The 19,943-nt window shown below is 36.5% G+C and overlaps 1 protein-coding gene across 2 annotated transcripts in view; it reads right to left on the bottom strand.

The window, feature by feature from the left end:
• Nucleotides 1–7,497: 7,497 nt before the first annotated feature.
• EIF2A (eukaryotic translation initiation factor 2A) overlaps nucleotides 7,498–19,943 on the bottom strand; it is a 37,775-nt gene continuing 25,329 nt past the window's right edge. Inside the window, exons 8-12 of one of the 2 annotated variants that reach the window (XM_007458382.1) lie at nucleotides 18,670–19,241; nucleotides 14,410–14,523; nucleotides 9,256–9,384; nucleotides 8,389–8,454; nucleotides 7,498–7,768 (exon numbers count right to left, since the gene is read on the bottom strand). In XM_007458382.1, coding sequence (XP_007458444.1) covers nucleotides 7,703–7,768; nucleotides 8,389–8,454; nucleotides 9,256–9,384; nucleotides 14,410–14,523; nucleotides 18,670–19,241 — 947 coding nt within the window. In that variant the 3' untranslated portion in view covers nucleotides 7,498–7,702. The remainder of the gene's footprint in view (nucleotides 7,769–8,388; nucleotides 8,455–9,255; nucleotides 9,385–14,409; nucleotides 14,524–18,669; nucleotides 19,242–19,943) is intronic. The other variant, XM_007458381.1, reaches the window with a different exon arrangement.

Here is a 19,943-nt window from a genome sequence, read left to right as displayed (position 1 = left end):
TCCGGAGCCTGTGCTCCGCAGCTGGAGAGGCCACAACAGTGAGAGGCCCGCGTACCGCCAAAAAAAAAGAAAAAAAAGATTCCCAAAGCTTTCCCAGCCAGAGCTGTGACTATGTCCCAAGCCCAAAACTACTGAAGCCAGTTAATTCTGGTAGAAGAACCCTGAGGAGCATTCTAGACCCCAAACTACTCTGGTTCCTGTCATCTCCTGGGCCTCATTGTTTTTGTTTTCACTTGAATCTGTGAGCTATAACATATTCTGTTACTACTCTTTTCCTCTTAAGTTAGAGAGAGACCATTTCTGTTGCTTGCAAACTAAGAACCCTAACCTAGAGCCATGTTAAGCTCTTTCTTTCCTTAAGCCTGGTTTCGGTTTTTAAACTCTTGCCACTCCCATCTCCAACCCTTAAACATAGAATTGTTGGCAGACAATACTTAGAAGTTCAGACAGCAGACCATCAGTGTCTAGGAGGCCATTATACAGATGGGCTAACCCTGGCCCAGCAAGCTGTTCAGGTCAGCAAGCTCAGAATCAAGGCCAGACCTCAGTACCAGGAAGGGGCTGGAGCAAGAGGCCTAAGATTAAAGGCATACAATAAAAACTATGTTCACACAAAAACCTGCACATGGATGTTTACAGCAGTTGTATTCACATTGTCAAAACCTGGAAGCAACCAAGATGTCCTTCAGTAGGTGAATGTTTGAATGGTTAAATAAACTATGGTCCATCCAGACAATGGAACACTATTCAGCGCTAAAAAGAAATGAGCTATCAAGTCACGAAAATACATGGTGAAACATTAAATGCATTATTACTAAGTGTAAGAAGGCAATCTGAAAAGGCTGCATACTGTATGATTCCAACTACGTGACATTCTGGAAAAGGCAAAACTACAGAGACAGTAAGATCAGTGGTTGCCAGGGAGAGAGTAGGGAGATGAATAGGTGGAGAACAGAGGATTTTCCAATCAGTGAAATGACTCTGGACGCTACTATAATGGTGGATACATGTCATTGCACATGAGACCAAACCCATAGAATGTGCAACACCAAGAGTGAAACTTAATGTAAACTATGGACTGCGGATGATTATGATGCATCAAGATAGGCTCACCAGTTGCAACCAATGTCCCACTCTGGTAGGGGATGTTGATAATGTGGGAGGCTGTGCATGAGTGGAAGAAGCGGGTATACAGGTAATCTCTGTACCTTCACCTCAATTTTGCTGAGAACCTAAAAACTCATCTAAAAGTAAAATCTGAAAAAAAAAACCAAACACCACCTTTCCTTCCTCTGCAGCAGTCTTGCTAGGGTCAGCCACTACCTCTTTCTCCTCCAGGGAACAGGGGGATGTCCAGAAACAAAGTCAAGTCTCTTCATTTAGATCGGAGGGAGTTCAGATTCTCACAGCTTCTGTGCGGGGTTGGCTTCATGGCTGTGCAAGCTGTGTGGTTACACAGGGCCCAGGACTTAAAAACGCCCTGCACTTGGTTTAATGCTTTGCTGTCACTGCCATGAAATTCTTAGTTTTTGAACAGGAACTCCACGTTTTCATTTTGCACTGGGCCCCTGCTACTTCTATGCCCAAGGCTGATCACTTCTCTGTTCTGGTCAATATTACCAAACTCTCTATCTAAATTCCCAAGTCTTTCATTGCCAGCGTTTAAATGCAAATGCCTGCTTGAGTTTTGTGGTCCAGATGTATTATTTCAATCAATAAGTATGCATGAATTGTCTCTATTATATGACTGGGGGCTTGGGAGAGGAGGCACAAGCCAAGGACTTCAGACTCCTTAAGAGGGTACCACGGGCCCTTGCTGGGAAGAAGAGAGGGAGAGAACACAAAAGCAAAGCAGGCTGGGCACAATAAAAGGTTCTCTCTGATGATATCACAATTCTAGGATTTGACCTGTTTAGCTTCAACTGAACATAGACAAACAAAACTGTGCTCAGAAGTAATTTTGCTCAAGGATGTGAATGCAAGAAGCTCTGCTTTGCCACGTCTTTTAAGACTTTAAAAACATAGCTGACTTTTGTTTTTTGACTTTTCTTTTGGAAGGAGCTTAATTCCTAAGAGATTTCTGGAGGTATTCCCAAGTCACACAGTTCCTGATTTGCAGCTATTCCTGGGTTACACAGCACCTACTTCCTCTTCCAAGGGTGCTCACCGTCACTCCCAGCTCAGAAAAGAACCAGAGATGGTGTCCTGGGTGTGATGGCTCTGACCCAATTCCAGGGTCTCTTCATTTCACTTCTCCCTTGCCTTCTGTCTTTCTCTGTCCATCTCATGTATATCTTTTTCTCTAATGTCTTTTTCACTTTCCCTCCTGCTTCCATTTTTTGCTTAGTGATCTTAGGAAAAATCTCAGTTGTGGTTGAATTTGGGAATAGTGAAAATTTAAATTAAGGAAAAGAGAACATAACTTTATATGTATGTAGCAAAGAACCAGTATCTAAAGCACACAAAAATGACCAAAAGCATCTATAGGAAGCTCCTAAAAATTATTTTCTCCTACTTTTTCCTTCATTTAAATCTGCTTAAAAAAAAAGTTAGCATTCAAACTTTCAAAAAGAATTCTCATTCTGTTTTCTTTTATTGGCATTACATTTAAAAAATTAATTTGTAAACAGCTTTTTTGTTTTAATGAATTTATACTCAGTTCTTCCACGTAAAGTTTTCATGGTCTCACCTCAGCACCAATAACCACTTATATTATTCTCCTCTATGGGAAAACATATACAAATTCCATTTGCAAACATTTGACCTACAAACAAACTCTTGAGACACGATTTATTTGCAGCCAATAGATTACTGACAGAACTCAGGGGAAAGGTAGGAGTTAAGTCTGAATGGCAAGGGGCTAAAAAGGGTTAATTCAAGGAATTTGTCAGTATAAAAAGAAAGAGCAGGGACTTCCCTGGTGGCCCAGTGGTTAAGACTCCATGCCTCTAATGCAGGAGGCATGGATTCAATCCCTGGTGGTCCGGGAACTAAGATACCACATGCTGCGCGACCTAAAAAAAAAAACAAAAAAAACCCCCCAAAAAACGAGCAGCACCCCATGCTATTATGTTTTCATTTGCATATTTCTAGTACGGAACATATTTCCATAAATTCTAATTCCTTAATTCCCCAATTCTCTGATCTTTGAAACCCTCTAGTGAACATTAACAGGAACTGTGCTTTGGGTGAAGTGAAAAAAAACTGCTTTTGATTTTCAAATTCACTTAAAATATAAAGATATTATAAAATATTTTTTAAAAACCTTTAGAAGTATGCTTTTCTGACTTCTGCTTTAAGATAGCGAAATAAGCACATGCATTTGCCTCTCTCCTTTCTCAGGATCTTAGAGAAATGACGGTAAAGTGGTACAGCAATAAATCCATGGCAACACTGGAAAGAAGGCAGTGGTCTAGAAACTGTAAAAACTCTAGACAGGGAAGTGTAATTCTCTATAAGCAACCCAGTCTATGGTATTTTGTTACAGCATTCCTGACGGATTAAGACACCTGGCTACATCTTTTGGTACCAGGTCTTGAATCTTCAAGTGTCTTTCACTTCATTTCAAAGTCAATCTTAACATTTCTAAATACATTGTATTTCCTTTGTAACCTGCACTTTACACAGTAAACACTTGATGAACTGACCTATGCAGCTCTTTAAAAAGGGTGAAGTTTATTCCTCCTCAATCTGGTTTGATTTTATGGTCTCGGGGGCAAAGTTGACCCAGAGAAGTAGGCACCTGGTGTGGCTTATTCCACTATTCCTCCTTCCTTCCAGGAATAAAGAAAACACTTAACTTTGGAAAGATTGGAATAGCAATGCCGTCACTGTAATTTCTGTCATTTTACTACGTATAAATTCATATCACTTTGCCTTGCTCTGGACATTAATATATTTACATAGGTGGATGAATCCAAGAACTGCTTTGAAACCTCATCTGAAAAAAATTTTAATAGTCCTAGCTGTCCTTTCTAGTATCTCACTAACTCAAAGAAATATACTGCAAAAATGACCATCAGTTAAACTGAGCATCCATAGAACAAATTTAATTTCTCAAAACATCCAGCTTAATCCCAGAATACAGATAAACATCTATACTTGTTATTTTAAAGCATGTGTATTTGTGTGTTTAACTGACATTTTATAACCTAAATGTACATCAGTATGAGCTGGTTAAATTATCTTACCTCCACACAATGTGGTCATTATAAAGATATATGTATAAGTTTTAAAAGAGCTATGTACTGATATGGAATGATTTCCAAAATATGTTAAGGGAAAAAAGGAATAAAGAACAGTATATATGCTTTTTTTTTTAACGGGAGTGTATGTATACTTGAATATAAATATGCAACATATCTTTAGAAAGATACATAAGGAAGTGGAAATTGCTGCAACTAGAACAGAGGTACTTTTCACTGTGTGCCTTTTGTACTGCTTGAATTAAAAAAAAAAAAAAAACCCTGTTCACGGACTTCCTGTTTAAAATTTAAAAAAAGAGGATTTTATGTGTTACTATATACAATATTCTTACAAATCAGTAAGATGAAAGCCAAATAGAGAAATGGGCCATGGGAAAAAAAAAAAAATCACTAAAAAAATATAAACCACCATCAAATGTGGAAAAGTACATAACCCACTACTAATAAAAAGAAATAACAAAACCAAAAAGTATTATTTCCCTTCCCTCGATTTGGTAAAAATTCAAAAGCCTTATAGATTTGATAAGAATATGGGAAAATTTCACTGGTAGAAGTATAAACCTTTAAAGAAGGAAGGACTTCCCTGGTGGTCCAGTGGTTAAGAATCCACCTTCCAACGCAGGGGACTCGGGTTTGATCCCTCGTCAGGGAACTAAGATCCCACATGCTGTGGGGCAATTAAACCCGCATGCCACAACTAGAGAGCCCGCGCACCCCAACTAGAGGAAGCCTGCGCACCACAATGAAGAGTAGCTCCTGCTCGCCACAACTACAGAAAGCCCGTGCGCAGCGACCAAGACCCAACGCAGCCAAAAATAAATGAAAAGTACATAGAAAAAAGTTAAACATTACAAATAAGGTTAAAGTTCCTTTTGACTACCGCCCATCCTAGTAGTCAATGTTTTCAGTTTAGTGCATACCCTGTCCAAAGTTTTTTCTGTAAGTTTACATACTTAAATGTAGCCATAAAAAACACAGTATTGTTTCAAAAATATTCTGTATTATTTGGCAACATATATAAGTATGTTTTGACGTAAATTACATCTCTATTCCTTTTCTAAGAGAATTCCTTTTTTCCAGCTACAAAAGTTGGGTTTTGCCCCTTTTTCTCTTCCCTCACTGGGAAGCTTGTGTAACACGTGCACGAGCCTTTGTGTCTACTGCAGTATCTCCCCTTAAGCTTACAATGGTATTCACAGATGCTTATGGTAAATGCCAAATACATTTCGGAGATGAATAAGGAAAGGAGATTTTTATGAGAATCCAGGATTTATAGATTTTCCTTTATAATGAATACACAGTAGTGTATTTAAAATTTCATTTTCAAGCGCACGTTTATCACCTTACACTCTTCTATCACCTTACTCTTACTCCCTGAGGACAATGTATTTAAAATAAAAATCAAACAAAATATGTAGTCAAAGAACACGTCAGTGATTTTAATATTGATATGTGCTCAGAAATAAAACATTTCTTTGGAAAAAATTAAATGGATTAAATGATTACACAAATAAAGACAATTCTAAAAAACGAGTCCAAGCAATCTAATTTTGGTCAGAACAGTCACCTTGGAGCAATTAAAAAGCATCTGACTAAAACAAAAGGTTCAATGATACTACCTCTAAAATAAACATTTTATTTTATTTTTCTTAATTTTTTTTGACCATGCGGCATATGGGATCTTAGTTCCCAGACCAGGGATCCAATCCATGCCCCTGCAGTGGAAGTGTGGAGTCCTAACCACTAGACCACCAGGGAATTCCCTTAACATTTTAAAAATGATTAATATATTTGCTGTAAACTGTGTAAACTGGTAATTCATCTTAAAAATTTTAAATTAAAAAAAAATTATTAGGCTGCCAGGCCAAAAAACATTATACTGTCTCAGGATGAATTATTTAACATTAGAAAAACAATTTTCAAATATATTATAAAAGCAATATATTACTTCAAAAAAGCTTAAGTTTCTATTAACAGAAATAAATTAATGTTGAAAGCAATTATATGTACATGAGTGTGTGTATGTTCACACTCACAACATTTAAAATACCACTCAAATTTTAATGCATTAGGTCTTTACCAAATCTTATTTGCAGCTTTGGGGCATCAGTAAACACAGTTATCTGTTTGTGTATATCTCTCAAAGTATTCCTAGATTCTTTTCTTTTACTTAGTTTAAATACTAGCTCTAGATAATGAAAACCTGTATCAATGCAAATGAAATAAAAATAACTTCAAATGTAAATCAGATGAAAAAAATTAACACTAATAGATTCTAAAACCAAATAGAAATTAATTTTGATAGCTGAGTATCTTGGATTATCAGTACATCTTTTATTCTTCATATGAGTGAACAATCAAGATGACTATAGCAAAATGATCACAGTTCATATTTAGAAAATATTTACCTCATCATTAAATGATCAGGTTTATTATTTGAAATATCAAAATAAAATGTTTTGCTATTTTCTATTTTTATTCTATACTTCCTTTTTAGAACTAGTCAGAAAAACTTTACTTCAAATACTACAAATAATATAAACATTTAATATATTTATCTTATTATTTTTAAAATATTTATTTATTTATTTAATTTTGGCTGCATTGGGCCTTCATTGCTATGAGTGGGCTTTCTCTAGTTGCAGCGAACAGGGGCTACTCTTTGTTGCGGTGCACTTCTCTCGATGAGGAACACGGGCTCTAGGCGCGTGGGCTTCTGGAGTTGTGGCGCTCAGGCTCTAGAGTGCAGGCTCAGTAGTTGTGGTACACGGGCTTAGTTGCTCCACAGCATGTGGTATCTTCTGGACCAGGGATCAAACCTGTGTCCCCTGCATTGGCAGGCAGATTCTTAACCACTGCGTCACCAGGGAAGTCCCAACAATTTAATATATTCAGTACAACCTGATTTTAAGGTGTTTCTTCAACGTTTGATAATACAGTGATTAGGATCAAGATAGCCACATTAGGGCTTCCCTGGTGGCGCAGTGGTTGAGCGTCCGCCTGCTGATGCAGGGGACGCGGGTTCGTGCCCCGGGTCCAGGAAGATCCCACAAAAAAAAAAAAAAAAAAAAAAGATAGCCACATTATATATTCAAAGGAAATATTTCCCAAACTTGCCTTGTAAATTAATAAAGAATCCGTTGAGGAAAGTCAACAATGATCAAATTTAAAACGTCTTTATTCATTTATATGGTAAATACTGTCCCCTACTAAAAAACAATGACATTGGTCTTTCAATCTGTCAAGCTTAGCTTAAAAGAAAAATCATATGTCTCTTTTCTATATCATGTTTTGACAAGACATAGGATGCAGGAGGTAAAAATCAATTTAACAGACATTATTAAATAATTCCACACATATGCAGAATCTTGGATAAATGGTTAAAATTATAAGTGAACATTAAATGTGGGCACATGAATATTCCATGTACACCAATGGGTTTAACAGAAAATATGTTTGCATTGATTTCTGGTAACCAACTTGCTTTCTTTGAATCTTTAAATACCCAGTTCCAAATCTTCCAGCTCCTGGAGAAGGGCTTTCTCTTTCTGAATTTTCTCCAACTAGAAAAGTTTAAAACAATAAAGTTATTAAATAGGAAATAAAATAATTATTGGATCTATAGCCATATAGCAAAAGAGAAAAAATTTAGAGAAAGAATATTTCTGAGACTTTACCAGATCTACTGGTAAACATAGATTTAAAAATACAGATTAGAAACAAGTTCTAATTTGTTATTTGGTATGAATTAAGGGAGCAAAAAACGGAGCTGTCTTACTGCATGCACCTTTAGGTCTAATAAATCTTCCATTCTACACTTGGGCTTCAAAGTGTTGAGGAAAGGAGGAGGGAAAGGGGCAAATGGGACAGTGCGACCTGAGACACAGGAAAGAAGAGAATCTTCTATTTGTCTAACATAATATAAACTGCCTTTATTTTCAGCAGCAGTGGCATTAGTATGCCTCAGAGGAAATAGGGACTTCCTCATTCACCACGATCCACATCATGTCTTCCCCTATCTTTGCCTATTTAAGACTAAAAATGTTAAAAAAAAAAATGGCACATGGTTTTCAAAAGAAGTTTTAAAATCTATATGCTCTTTTACCTGATTAAATAATTGCTTATAATAAAAAGGGGAAGGGTGGTAGTGACTGTGAGCCCAAATAAAAAATGCAGAAAAGACCTGATTTTTTTCTAGCTGTTTTCCAGTTGCTGCTTGTTCTTTCAGTTGTTCAATTGCTTTCAGTTTCTGCAAACATCAAACATATTATGAGTCAAAAGGAAGAATAAGTAATTTTAGAATGCAAATTTTATTAACAATTCAATCATATAAATGTGAAAGATGAATAAGGAAAATCAATTATCTTACATTTGTATCAGGAACAGACTGTTAAAATGCTAAGGTAAACTACTTTTTAAAATTAAATGTAAAATTGGGTATGTTAAGAACATGGAATTTAGCAAAGTATTTTTCAAGATTTTAATTAATATTATCATATATGTACATCTATGTGTATACATGTACATGTATATGTATTTAAATACATCACCGTTTTCACCATTTATTTCAGAACCTCATTGTACCTGGACGATGTCTTTGGCTTTAAGAGAAACTCCATAATGTAGCCTGGGAAGGGCTCTAGAAACCTGGATTTTACCTCCAAGGCCACCATCACAAACTGGTTGCAATTTGACAAGTTAATAAACTTCTTTTTGTTTCTCTTTCTTCATCTTTAAAAATGGGATAAATATCCGCTCTTACCTGTCTCACAAGTGTCTAATGAAAAAGTGAGTATAAAAGTGTTCAAATGTACTTTATTTCTTATTACTCCAAAAATCAATAATAAAGACTAATATCCTTTAGACAACTGTGAACAGAACTAAAATAGGTGCCATTCCTAAGTTACAGTATTTCATGGTGAAAAAGCAACAATGAGGACTGTACAAACCTCTCGGGTGCCTGTCTTTAGGCATCTAAACATTACTTTATTTGTATAATTCTCATGTATTCTTTCAATAAACACATGTGCTTTTCACTTAAGCCTCCCACCTTCTTTAGGTTCTTGATTTTTTTGTCTATCTCAGGGTCTCCAGAAGTTGACTGAGAGATAGCATTTCGTGGTGTGCACTGTGGGGCAGGGGTAGGTGCCATATCTGGACTCTTATCACTTCTTGCTTCCTACAGGAAATATTTTCAAAAATTCAATTTTCTAAAATGAAATCATTAAAGTATTTCAACAAACATAGCCTTGGTACATAAAACTCAGAAACCAATATATGATTTTATCTTTTGCACATTTTATATAAAGAAAGCATCTAAATTGCTGGTCTCATGAAGTATGCTATATTGTCCCATAACAGATAATTATAATGAAGCATTCAAAAAAGTCACAGTATAATAAACTACCCAAAAGGTTTTCACTATATAATTGTCATAGGGAACACTTTGCTAGATCTAGGATTTAAAGTTAGGGACTTCCCTGGCAGTCCCATGCTTAAGACTCTGCGCTTCCAATGCACGGGGTATGGGTTTGATCCCTGGTCAGGGAACTAAGATCCCACATGCTGTGACGTGTGGGCCGCCCCCCCCCCCAAAAAAAATTAAGGTAACATAATAATAAAATAAAAAATAATAGTATATTAGTAATATAATATTAGTAGTATGATGAAATATTATGTTAGTAATATAAAATATATAATTAGTAATATAATAACAAATGGAAATAAATGAAATGACCTTAGCAGAGTAAACTAGGAATTTTCTGTATCAGCAAATAAGCATTCCAAATTTTTGGATATTTTGGTAAGTGCCACTATGTGGATGGTTGGAAATGTGAGAGGGCTTTTCTAATTAAGGTGTTTGAAGTTTCACTCTTGGGATATCCTCAAAAACTTTTACACATATATCAAGTACATGTAATAGTTGATGCTACAGGATAAGTTTCATAGAGATTTATTTATAATCACATCAATTCAGCTCTGCAAGAAAGTGCCATGGAAAACTTTGTTCCCTGAAAGGGACAGTATATTGCTCCCAATGTGATCAGATCTCTGATGACCTTTCTAGCTTCATCCCTTCTCACCGAGTAACCACTGATTCTGAACCATTTTTTATTTCCCCTAAGGTGTCATATATTCTTATTTCCTGGCCTTCATGTGTACTGTTCCCTGTGCCTAGAACACCTTCAGGTCACCTGGCTGACCCTACTTATCCTTTAGGCCTCTGGAAAATTCCCCCACCCCCCAAGAGACCAGATTAGTTGCACAACACATGGTATGTTTCCTTACTGTAACTGCACTGTACTATCCCCCATGAGACTGTACCTGAGGTTCTTTGTTCACTTGTGCCCTCAGCATAATGTGAGCTCGACTGTACGTGCTAAATAAATGAAAGAGCAAAAGACTGACTCTCCTTTGTAATTATGACAAGACATACGTTTTGACAAGAGGAGGGAAAAGTTATGAAAGTCTTTCTTTATTGGACCAAAGGTAGGGTTTCTACTTCTTCCTTAGAGAGTTCCCAGTGGAATGCAGAGACCCTGCAAGACTCTAAAACCTCTTAAGAGTTCTGGGTGGAATACTCCGAACTACCAAAGCACCCCAGGGGAACATGGGACAGGCTATCACTCCTTGATCTCCAAATCTAAAAAAATGTCTGTCTGAGAGTTTTTAGAGAGTGCAGAATTGGAGTATTTTTTTCTCTTTAGAGTCATGTTGGTTGTATTTTGTACATACAATCAACAAACATTAATTCCTAACCTTCTATGTGAGAACATTACTGAGCACTTTAACAGAGTATTCAGAAAGAAATTATTTAGTTTCCACTCTTAAGGAGCCTATAAGTTCTGATAATATACGGTTTGGTATTTTTCATAATATAAAATTAAAGGAGAAGAGACACACTTTGCCTATCAAAATGCACTTTTGACATCAGATAAAAAAATTTTAATTTAGTTGTTTGTAATCAGCTGAGAATATTAATTTTCTAGGAAGATAAATGTCATAAATATGAAAAACTATTAAAGTTAAGTGAGGGACTTCCCTGGTGGCTCAGTGGTTAAGAATCCGCCTGCCAATACAGGGGACACAGGTTCGATCCCTGGTCTGGGAAGATCCCATGTGCCATGGAACAAGCCTGTGCGCCACAACTACTGAAGCCCGCGCGCCTAGATCCCGTGCTCCGCAACAAGAGAAGCCACGGCAATGAGAAGCCTGTGCACCACAACGAAGAGTAGCCCCTGCTCGCCACAGCTAGAGAAAGCCCGCGCACAGCAACAAAGACCCAACACAGCCAAAAAAATAAAAATAAAAACAAATTTAAAATAAATAAGTAAAGTTAAGTGAAATGACGATTTTCCTCCATATTTAAAAAAACCAAGAACAAATTAAAATGTATACCTGAATTCTGGTCATTCTCTAAAAAAGGTTACGTACATGGTAAGATTAAACTCTTTGTTTCAGTTAATTTTGGTATAGCTGATAAGCTTACAAAGTCATCACCAGTTTATAAAAGTACTTGGTTAGATTATGTACATCTGACTCCTTTATCTTTGGTTCCTTAATTCAGTCAGGGATGAGATCCTGTCATAGATCATTTACCTTTGTTCTATCACACAGTCATAACTTTTACTAACTCCAGCCAGTTGTCTCAAAAATACATACTGAAAGGATTATCTTGCAAGTAGAAAACTCTTTGTCATCACTGAGAAAACATGCAGAATAACTCCAAAATGACAGAACAGTAGTATCATCTTTAGTAAATAACATGTGTGGGTGATTATATGGTTGTATGAGGTGGGGTGTGTGTTGGGGGTTGTTTTTGTAATTATTATGTTTTACATTAATAGAACTGATTGTTTTTTCAAAAGAACCACAGAGTTATCTTTAAGAAAGTCACATTGGGACTTCTCTGGTGATCCAGTGGTTAGGACTCCACGCTTCCATGACAGAGGGTGTGGGCTCCCTCATTGGGGAACTAAGATCCCACATGCCGTGCGGTGTAGGCAAAAAGAAAAAGAAGTCAGACTATTTTAATATTAATTTTTCTAAATAAGACATACTGATTCTATGACCCTCCTCCCCAAATTTTATGTGCTCAAATACCAGAATAACACAAAAAAAGTAAACAACTAATGGGACTTCCCTGGTGGTCCAGTGGGTAAGACTCCATGCTCCCAATTCATGGGGCCTGGGTTTGATCCCTGGTTGGGAACTAGCTCTCACATGCATGCCACAATTAAGAAGTCTGCATGCCACAACTAAGAGTCCACGTGCCTCAACTAAGACCCAGCGCAGCCAAAATAAATATTTTAAAAAAATAAACAACTAATATTTTATTACAAAGGGACCTTAGCTCAGTACCAGCAATGGTCATATTAAAAATATCTTCTGATAAAGAGGAAGAAACATCACTTATAAAAGTAGGATTCTACGTTGAGGGTGTTTCTGAAGGCCCTTAAATCTCAGTTAGAAGGAATCTTATACAGTCATTATAAAAAACAGTATGGCGGTTCCTCAAGAAATTAAAAATATGTGATCCAGCAATCTCACTTCTGGGTATACATCCAAAGGAAACAAAACTCATTATCCCAAAGAGACAGCTGTACTCCCATGTTCACTGCAACATTATTTATAATAGCCAAGGTATGGAAACAATCTATGTGTCCTTCAACGAAAGAATGGATATAGAAAATGTGATATATAAACATACCTACATATTTACACAGAGTAGAACATTATCCAGTCATAAAAAAAGGAAATCCTACCATCTGCAACAACATGCATGAAACTGGAGGGCATTATGCTATGTGAAATAAGCCAGAAAGAGAAAGAGAAATACTGCATGGTACCACTTATATGTGGAATCTAAAAAAAAAAAGAAAAGTCAAACTCATAGAAACAAGAGAGTAGAATGGTGGTTGCCAGGAGCTGGGGGGTGGTGGGAGAAATGGCGAGAGGTTGGTAAAATGGTACAAACCGTCAGTTATAAGATGAACAAGGTCTGAGGATCTCATGTATAACATGGTGACTGTAGTTGATAATACTATATTGTACTGAATGAATACAGTCAATGAAATTTGCAAAGAAAGTAGAATTTAAGTGCTCCATCCCCCAGAAGTAAATATGTAAGGTGATGAATGTGTTAATTAACTTGATTGTAGGAATCCTTTCACAATGTATACCTATATCATATCATCACGTTGAACACTTTAAAATTTTTATTTGTCAATTATACCTATAATTATTAGCTGGAAAACCAACAACAACAAAAAAGGAATCTTAGCTACCAGTTTGTAATATTCGGGGCTAGCAGAGGTCTCTACCCACTCTGATGAAAGGCCAAGTCCTCCTTTTTACACAAGTCTAATACATGGACTAGATCATTTTACTTGGACGGACCTAAGCCTGAGTCATTTAAAGACATTTCTGGAGATGAAATATATTAACTACAAAAGAGCACACCGATTTTTTTAGGCCCAGATTTTAGCAGAATATGGCTGCATAATGAAATTCTGTACCTTAAAATAATAACTGCCTGTCAAAACACACAAGTAACCTAGAACTGTCAAAATTCAAGCATTAATAGGCAAGATGGAATTGTCTCAATCTCAAAAATGTGGTTACCATGACTTTACTAACCACAAATTTCCAGCCCAGCAGATCTCACTATCACTGTAAGCCACATACCATCACAATTTACTTGTCAATTATTATGCTGGTGTGGTTTTTCAACTACCAAATCATATAAAAAATTATTTTAGAACAATTCCATTGTTTGGGTACTCTAGTGTTTAGATTCCCAGCTGAACAATTCCTATAGTAATATACTGAGTGACAAAATGGCCTTATAGTCATGTAATTTCTGGTTTCTCTTAAACATATGCTTTCAAAAAAGCAAACTATACCACTTCACACCGGCTCCTCCAAAAGGGTCTGTTGCAAGTAACACACTACATAATCTCATGAGGGTTTCAGGTTTTAAGGTCAGTTCCAGTTTCCTAGGTCCCACGTTATACATAAAGGACTACTGAGAAATTCATAGGCAAACACAAAAGAGACATTCTGGCTACTTAAGTCTAACTCCAACTACATTTTATAACCTGTCAAGTTTTTAGGACTACAATTCTTTAAACTTTAAGGCATACAGCTAATTTAACTGGTTTTATTTGTTTGTTTTGTTTGAAAAGATAAGTGCCCCAAGTACCTGCTTTGCAGCTTTCTTAGCCTCATGCTTCCTTTGATTTTTAAGAGCTGTTTTTGATAACGGCTTCTCATTTCCTGGTTGTGGTTTCATATTCTGAGGTGGTTCTTCCTCATGCTATAGAAAATGTAAAATACATGACTTTGAAATGGAGTCCATGTATTTACAAACATATACAACAAATTATACAATTTGGCTAGTACAGGACAAACTTACTTTACCAAATTTATCCTAAGTTCACTGGCAAAGAATATTTCAAAACTCTTGTTGTAGGCACACTTCAACGGTCAAGATGGATTTAATAAGGACTTTCCTACTGGTTGATATATGATATCTTTCAGTTATATAACAGCCAGCAAAATTCACTTTATTTTTGTTTAAACAATGGAATTTTTCTTAGTACTACCACTGACACATGATTTTTATGAAATTAGATACTAACTATAGTTTCTTCTGGGGTCCTTTTGGATTTGACTACTGCCAACAGAAACAGCTGCCTCATTTGTTTTCTTTGCACAGTCACTTGCTAGATCTTGCAAAATCAGAGATTAGAAGATTAAAAATAAAAGCAAATGGAAAAACTAAAACAGACAATAAAAAAATAAATCAAATAAGAAGGGGGTAACTACATAGTTATAAATCCAGAATTAACATAATGAAGAGGTTTTAAAACACTAAATGACTTGTCAGACTATACTGTGAAAACAGGAAATCATTTTCATCATCAGATATTTATATAACTATCAACCACATTCAACAACAACAGAATTACATACAGGATCAAGAAGGATCTAATGTAAAACACAGTGACTATACTTGATAGCACTGTATTGTATAATTGTATAACTGAAATTTCCTGAGGGTAGAATTCAAATGTTCTCACCAAAAAAAAAAAAAAAAAAAAAAAAAAAAGAAGATAAATATGTGAGGTGATGGATATGCTAATTAACCAGGTGAGGGGAAACCTTTCACAATGTGTATTAAATCACCATGATGTACACTTTTGAAGTTTCTTGAGTACTAGAACTCAGAGCTATATTGTACTTATAAGTGCTATAATCAAATGCGCAGGGCTCAAACATTTAAGATATAGAGGAATAAGTAAAAAACCATAAAGTTATTTTTATCTTAGCAGCTGCATTAACTATTGCAGGCATCGAAGTTCTGTGTGTGAACATACCCTACTTGAAGCAACTGAATATATGAGAACCCACATTTGGAGAACAAATTTGCATGGCAAGCCTCTTGCACTTTTTTGATCCACTGCACATAATGTTAGTTAAGATATACTAATCCTTGAACATTTGTTTTATAGTCTTTCAATAGTGAGTTCTTCTATAGTATCTTGCTTTGGCTGAAAAAGTTTCTACTCATGAGAACTTTAAAAAAAAAGAGAAAGCAATTAAGAATGAGGCAAGAAGAAAGGATGAGTTACAAGTCTCTTCCACACTATGAGCATCATGTAGCCACTGACAGACTTTCATTTTATTTATTTATTTTTAGCTGTGTTGGGTCTTTGTTGCTGCACGTGGGCTTCTCACTGCGGTGGCTTCTCTTGTTGCGGAGCACGGGCTCTAGGTGCGCAGGCTTCAGTAGTTGCGGTGTGTAGGCTTAGTTGCTCCGCGACATGTAGGATCTTCCCAGATCAGGGATCGAAACCATGTCCCCTGCACCGGCAGGCGGATTCTTAACTACTGCACCACCAGGGAAGTCCCCTGACAGACTTTCATTTTAGATGAAAAAAATCCACACAGCTACTATGGATCATGAGCTTTTCTGGCTTTAGCACTGTGTGTCTACTGTACACAATTTCATCCTCATTAATAAAGTTTGTTTCTTCAATTACATCAATTATAAGATTGTCTTGATGAACACATTATAAAAGTGAAGGGTTTTTTTGAAAGCCAAGAATACTTCTTTAAGTATAATTTATATATGAATTTTTACTTATAAAAAAAGTAATTTTTTCCTTCAGGGGGAAGAATCCAAACACCTTTTTTCCCCTCTGCTATGTAACCTTCTTCCTTTGTGAAGTTATTGACCAGACTATCTTTGTTTCTAGTATTTCTTTTTTTTTTAAAAAATAAATTTATTTATTTATTTATTTTTGGCTGCATTGGGTCTTCGTTGCTGCGCGCGGGCTTTCTCTAGTTGAGGCGAGTGGGGGCTACTCTTCGTTGCGGTGTGCAGGCTTCTCATTGCAGTGGCTTCTCTTATTGCTGAGCACGGGCTCTAGGCGCAGGGGCTTCAGTAGTTGTGGCTCGCGGGCTCTAGAGCGCAGGCTCAGTAGTTGTGGCATACAGGCTTAGCTGCTCCGCGGCATGTAGGATCTTCCCGGACCAGGGCTCAAACCCTTGTCCCCTGCATTGGCAGGTGGATTCCTGACCACTGCGCCACTGGGGAAGTCCTTCTAGTAATTTCTTGACAAAGTTTTCTTTGCCATTTAGTTTTCTGGAATTAGATACAAACAATAATTTCTCATTCATAGGCATATAGTTCCTTCAAATAAAATGATGTGATAGGATCACATAATCACCAGGTTATATACAAAAGCAAGAATTTAGTAGAAATCTTAAATGTCAAAAACGTTTGGTTTGGGGACTTCCCTGGTGGTCCAGTGGTTAAGAATCCGCCTTCCAATGCAGGGGCCGCACGTTTGATCCCTGGTCGGGGAACAAAGATCCCATATGCTGCGGGACAACTAAGCCTGCGTGCCGCAACTACTGAGCCTGATCACCACAACTAGAGAGAAGCCTGCATGACACAATGAAAGACCCCACATGCTGCAACAAAGATCCTGTATGCCGCTACTAAGACCCGGCACAGCCCAAAAAAAAAGAGTAAAAAAAACAGTTTGGTTTTAAGAAGTTCTTACCTAGTTTTTTCTATCTTCAAAATATATTCTTTCTATATTAATTTTTCTCCCTCCACCAACCAAAACAAATTAGTTTTATGAGTCAGAGAATAAAAATATACACTAATTCAGAAGTTCTTCCTCTTGTGCTATCTTACACAGATTTAGAAAGCAGGATGTGTTAAGGTCACTTCTTTTTTTTATCTCAGGTAAGGAAAATTTCAATAAAGAGACAGAACAAATCCTAAGACTATTCTATCCTTTTTTAAAAAAATCTAAACACAAAAATAATAAACATGGCTTAATTTGTTATACGTTTCTATATATTTTTACTAAATAACTTAATGCAACAAAAATATTTCAACAACGTTTCATTGAAGTCAAAATGCTACATTTTGTGGAGGAAGAAGGCTTGTTCTTTTGTTTTTGTTTTTCAAAGGGTTAGGAGCACAATGGAGGCACAGAAACATTTATCCTTTGAAAAAGTATCTACTTCCCCGAGTGCCTTAATGATTAAGTGACTATATATTCCCATTTACTTGGAACAGTCCCAGTTTACACCTATTGTATGGTCATCATTCTATTAATATGAATAATATTGTTCATTCTTATAGGGCAACTTTATTCCTTAACGTCATCACAGAAACTCAGGATATTAATAAATGCTTTCCCCTGAGCTCTGAAATGCTAACATTTTAAAGCAGATCAGAATCTGACCAATACTCCAGTCATAACTTAACAACAGAGGTCTGGAACTGATGGCCTAAGGACAACAAGTGTGTTTTGTTTGAACAGCAGTGTTTTAAAAATTGAGAAATTTCATACAAGCATCCAGACTTGTCTTGAAAAGTCAAACTTTTGGCAAACTGGGCCTAAAATCTCCTGTGGAAACAATGGGCTACTGCTGTGTAGCTGCTATGGCCTTGAAAGAGGGTATGCTCTCTCCCTTTCACCATTCTCTCCCATTCACCATTGCCTTACACTAACAGCCTAGCCTGACAGGCATTTGAATTTGAGCCCACAATCTATACCCAGTAAGTCACACCCAGTTATCTTTCCCAGAGATTTTACATTAATTACTTTGTCAACTTAACAATAATTCACTGGGACTTCCGTGTCAGTCCAGTGGTTAGGACTCCTTGCTTCCACTACAGGGGACTGAGGTTCAATCCCTGGTCAGGGAACTAATCCCATAAGCCGCATGGCACGGCCAAAAAAACAAACAAAAAAAACAAAACCCAAAACCACCATTCACCATCTTCAGCAGCAGGTCCTCCACAATTTCTACCCTAGAGTTTATATCTTCTAATCAGATACTAAGTAACACAAGAACATGCATAAGAAAAGGATCTAGGGAACTCTACACACTGAAAAACCTTTTCCTACCAAAGTAGTAAAACTTTACTTACCAGTTTGGAATTGGTGACTGGTTTATTTCTTAAAGCTGGGGGTCTATAAGCTGTTGCAACTTTAGGTTCTTCACTAGGTATATTACTTGGAACTGCTTGGTAAGTTATCGCTTTTTCTGGAAATATTCCATCTAAGAATGGCTGCCAAGAAACCTGCCATAATTCTGCATTTGATGGTACATCATACTTGTGCAAGACAGAGCCGGTATAATGCCAAATCTTGTACCCATTATTAACACGTAACCTGGGAGCACACGTGGCTGTTAAAATATGCTCACCATCTGGGCACCAAGCAAAATATGTAGAATCAGAGGCCACCGGTTTAGAAATAAGTTTGTAGTTTTTAACATCCCACACTTCCATCTGCCCCCTCAGATTTCCAAATCCAGCTAGTACTAATATATGTCCATGAGGGCTGTAGTAGGCTGCATTACGAGGGCCAGTTCCAAAGTCAAACACAGGATCACACTTCAAGTTGAAAATTGTTGCTTTGGCAGGCATGAAACCATAAACAGCACAAAACTCAGTAGAACTAGAATTCCAAACTACATCATAAATGGGGCCATTTTTTGCTAGAAAAAGAAGATAAAATCCAAGTTAGTGATAAAGAAATATGTATAGTATTATAATATTTAATAGCACAAATTACAATCATATAACACTCATAAACACATCAAACACTAAAAAAAAAAATCCAAAAATTTCATGGTATGTTAAAATTAAAATATTTTTACATGACATACTATGGGGATTAATGTATGATTATAAATTTATTTAAGAACCCCTAATGAATCTTAATTTCTTTTATTTTTTTATAATTGTTTTGCAATTTTGTATATTATTATTTGTCTTTAGTACTTTTATTTAAATTTTTTTTTTTTGGCCATGCTGCGTAGCATATGGGATCTTAGTTCCCTGACCAGGGATCAAACCCGTGCTCCCCTGCAGTGGAAGCACGGAGTCTTAACCACTGGACCACCAGGGAAGTCCCTTAATTTCTTGTAAACGTTCTGGCAATGTGGGCTCATAGAAGCATAGGTTATTATTACTATTAAAAAACTAGTTTGTCTTGGAAGAGGTAATATATGCATACAGTAATAAAGATACAAACTATATAAAAAGACATGCCACAAAAATAAGTCCCTCTAGATATCGGCTTGGTGCTTTGTGACTGCCTGGAGGGGTGGGATAGGGAGGGTGGGAGGGAGGGAGACGCAAGAGGGAAGAGACATGGTAACATATGTATATGTATAACTGATTCACTTTGTTATAAA

The sequence above is a fragment of the Lipotes vexillifer genome, unplaced genomic scaffold (assembly GCF_000442215.2).
Source record: "Lipotes vexillifer unplaced genomic scaffold, Lipotes_vexillifer_v1.1 scaffold808, whole genome shotgun sequence".
NCBI lineage: Eukaryota > Metazoa > Chordata > Mammalia > Artiodactyla > Lipotidae > Lipotes > Lipotes vexillifer.
The sequence above is the reverse complement of the archived record's forward strand: the minus strand, read 5'-3'. Positions and strand labels throughout refer to the sequence as shown.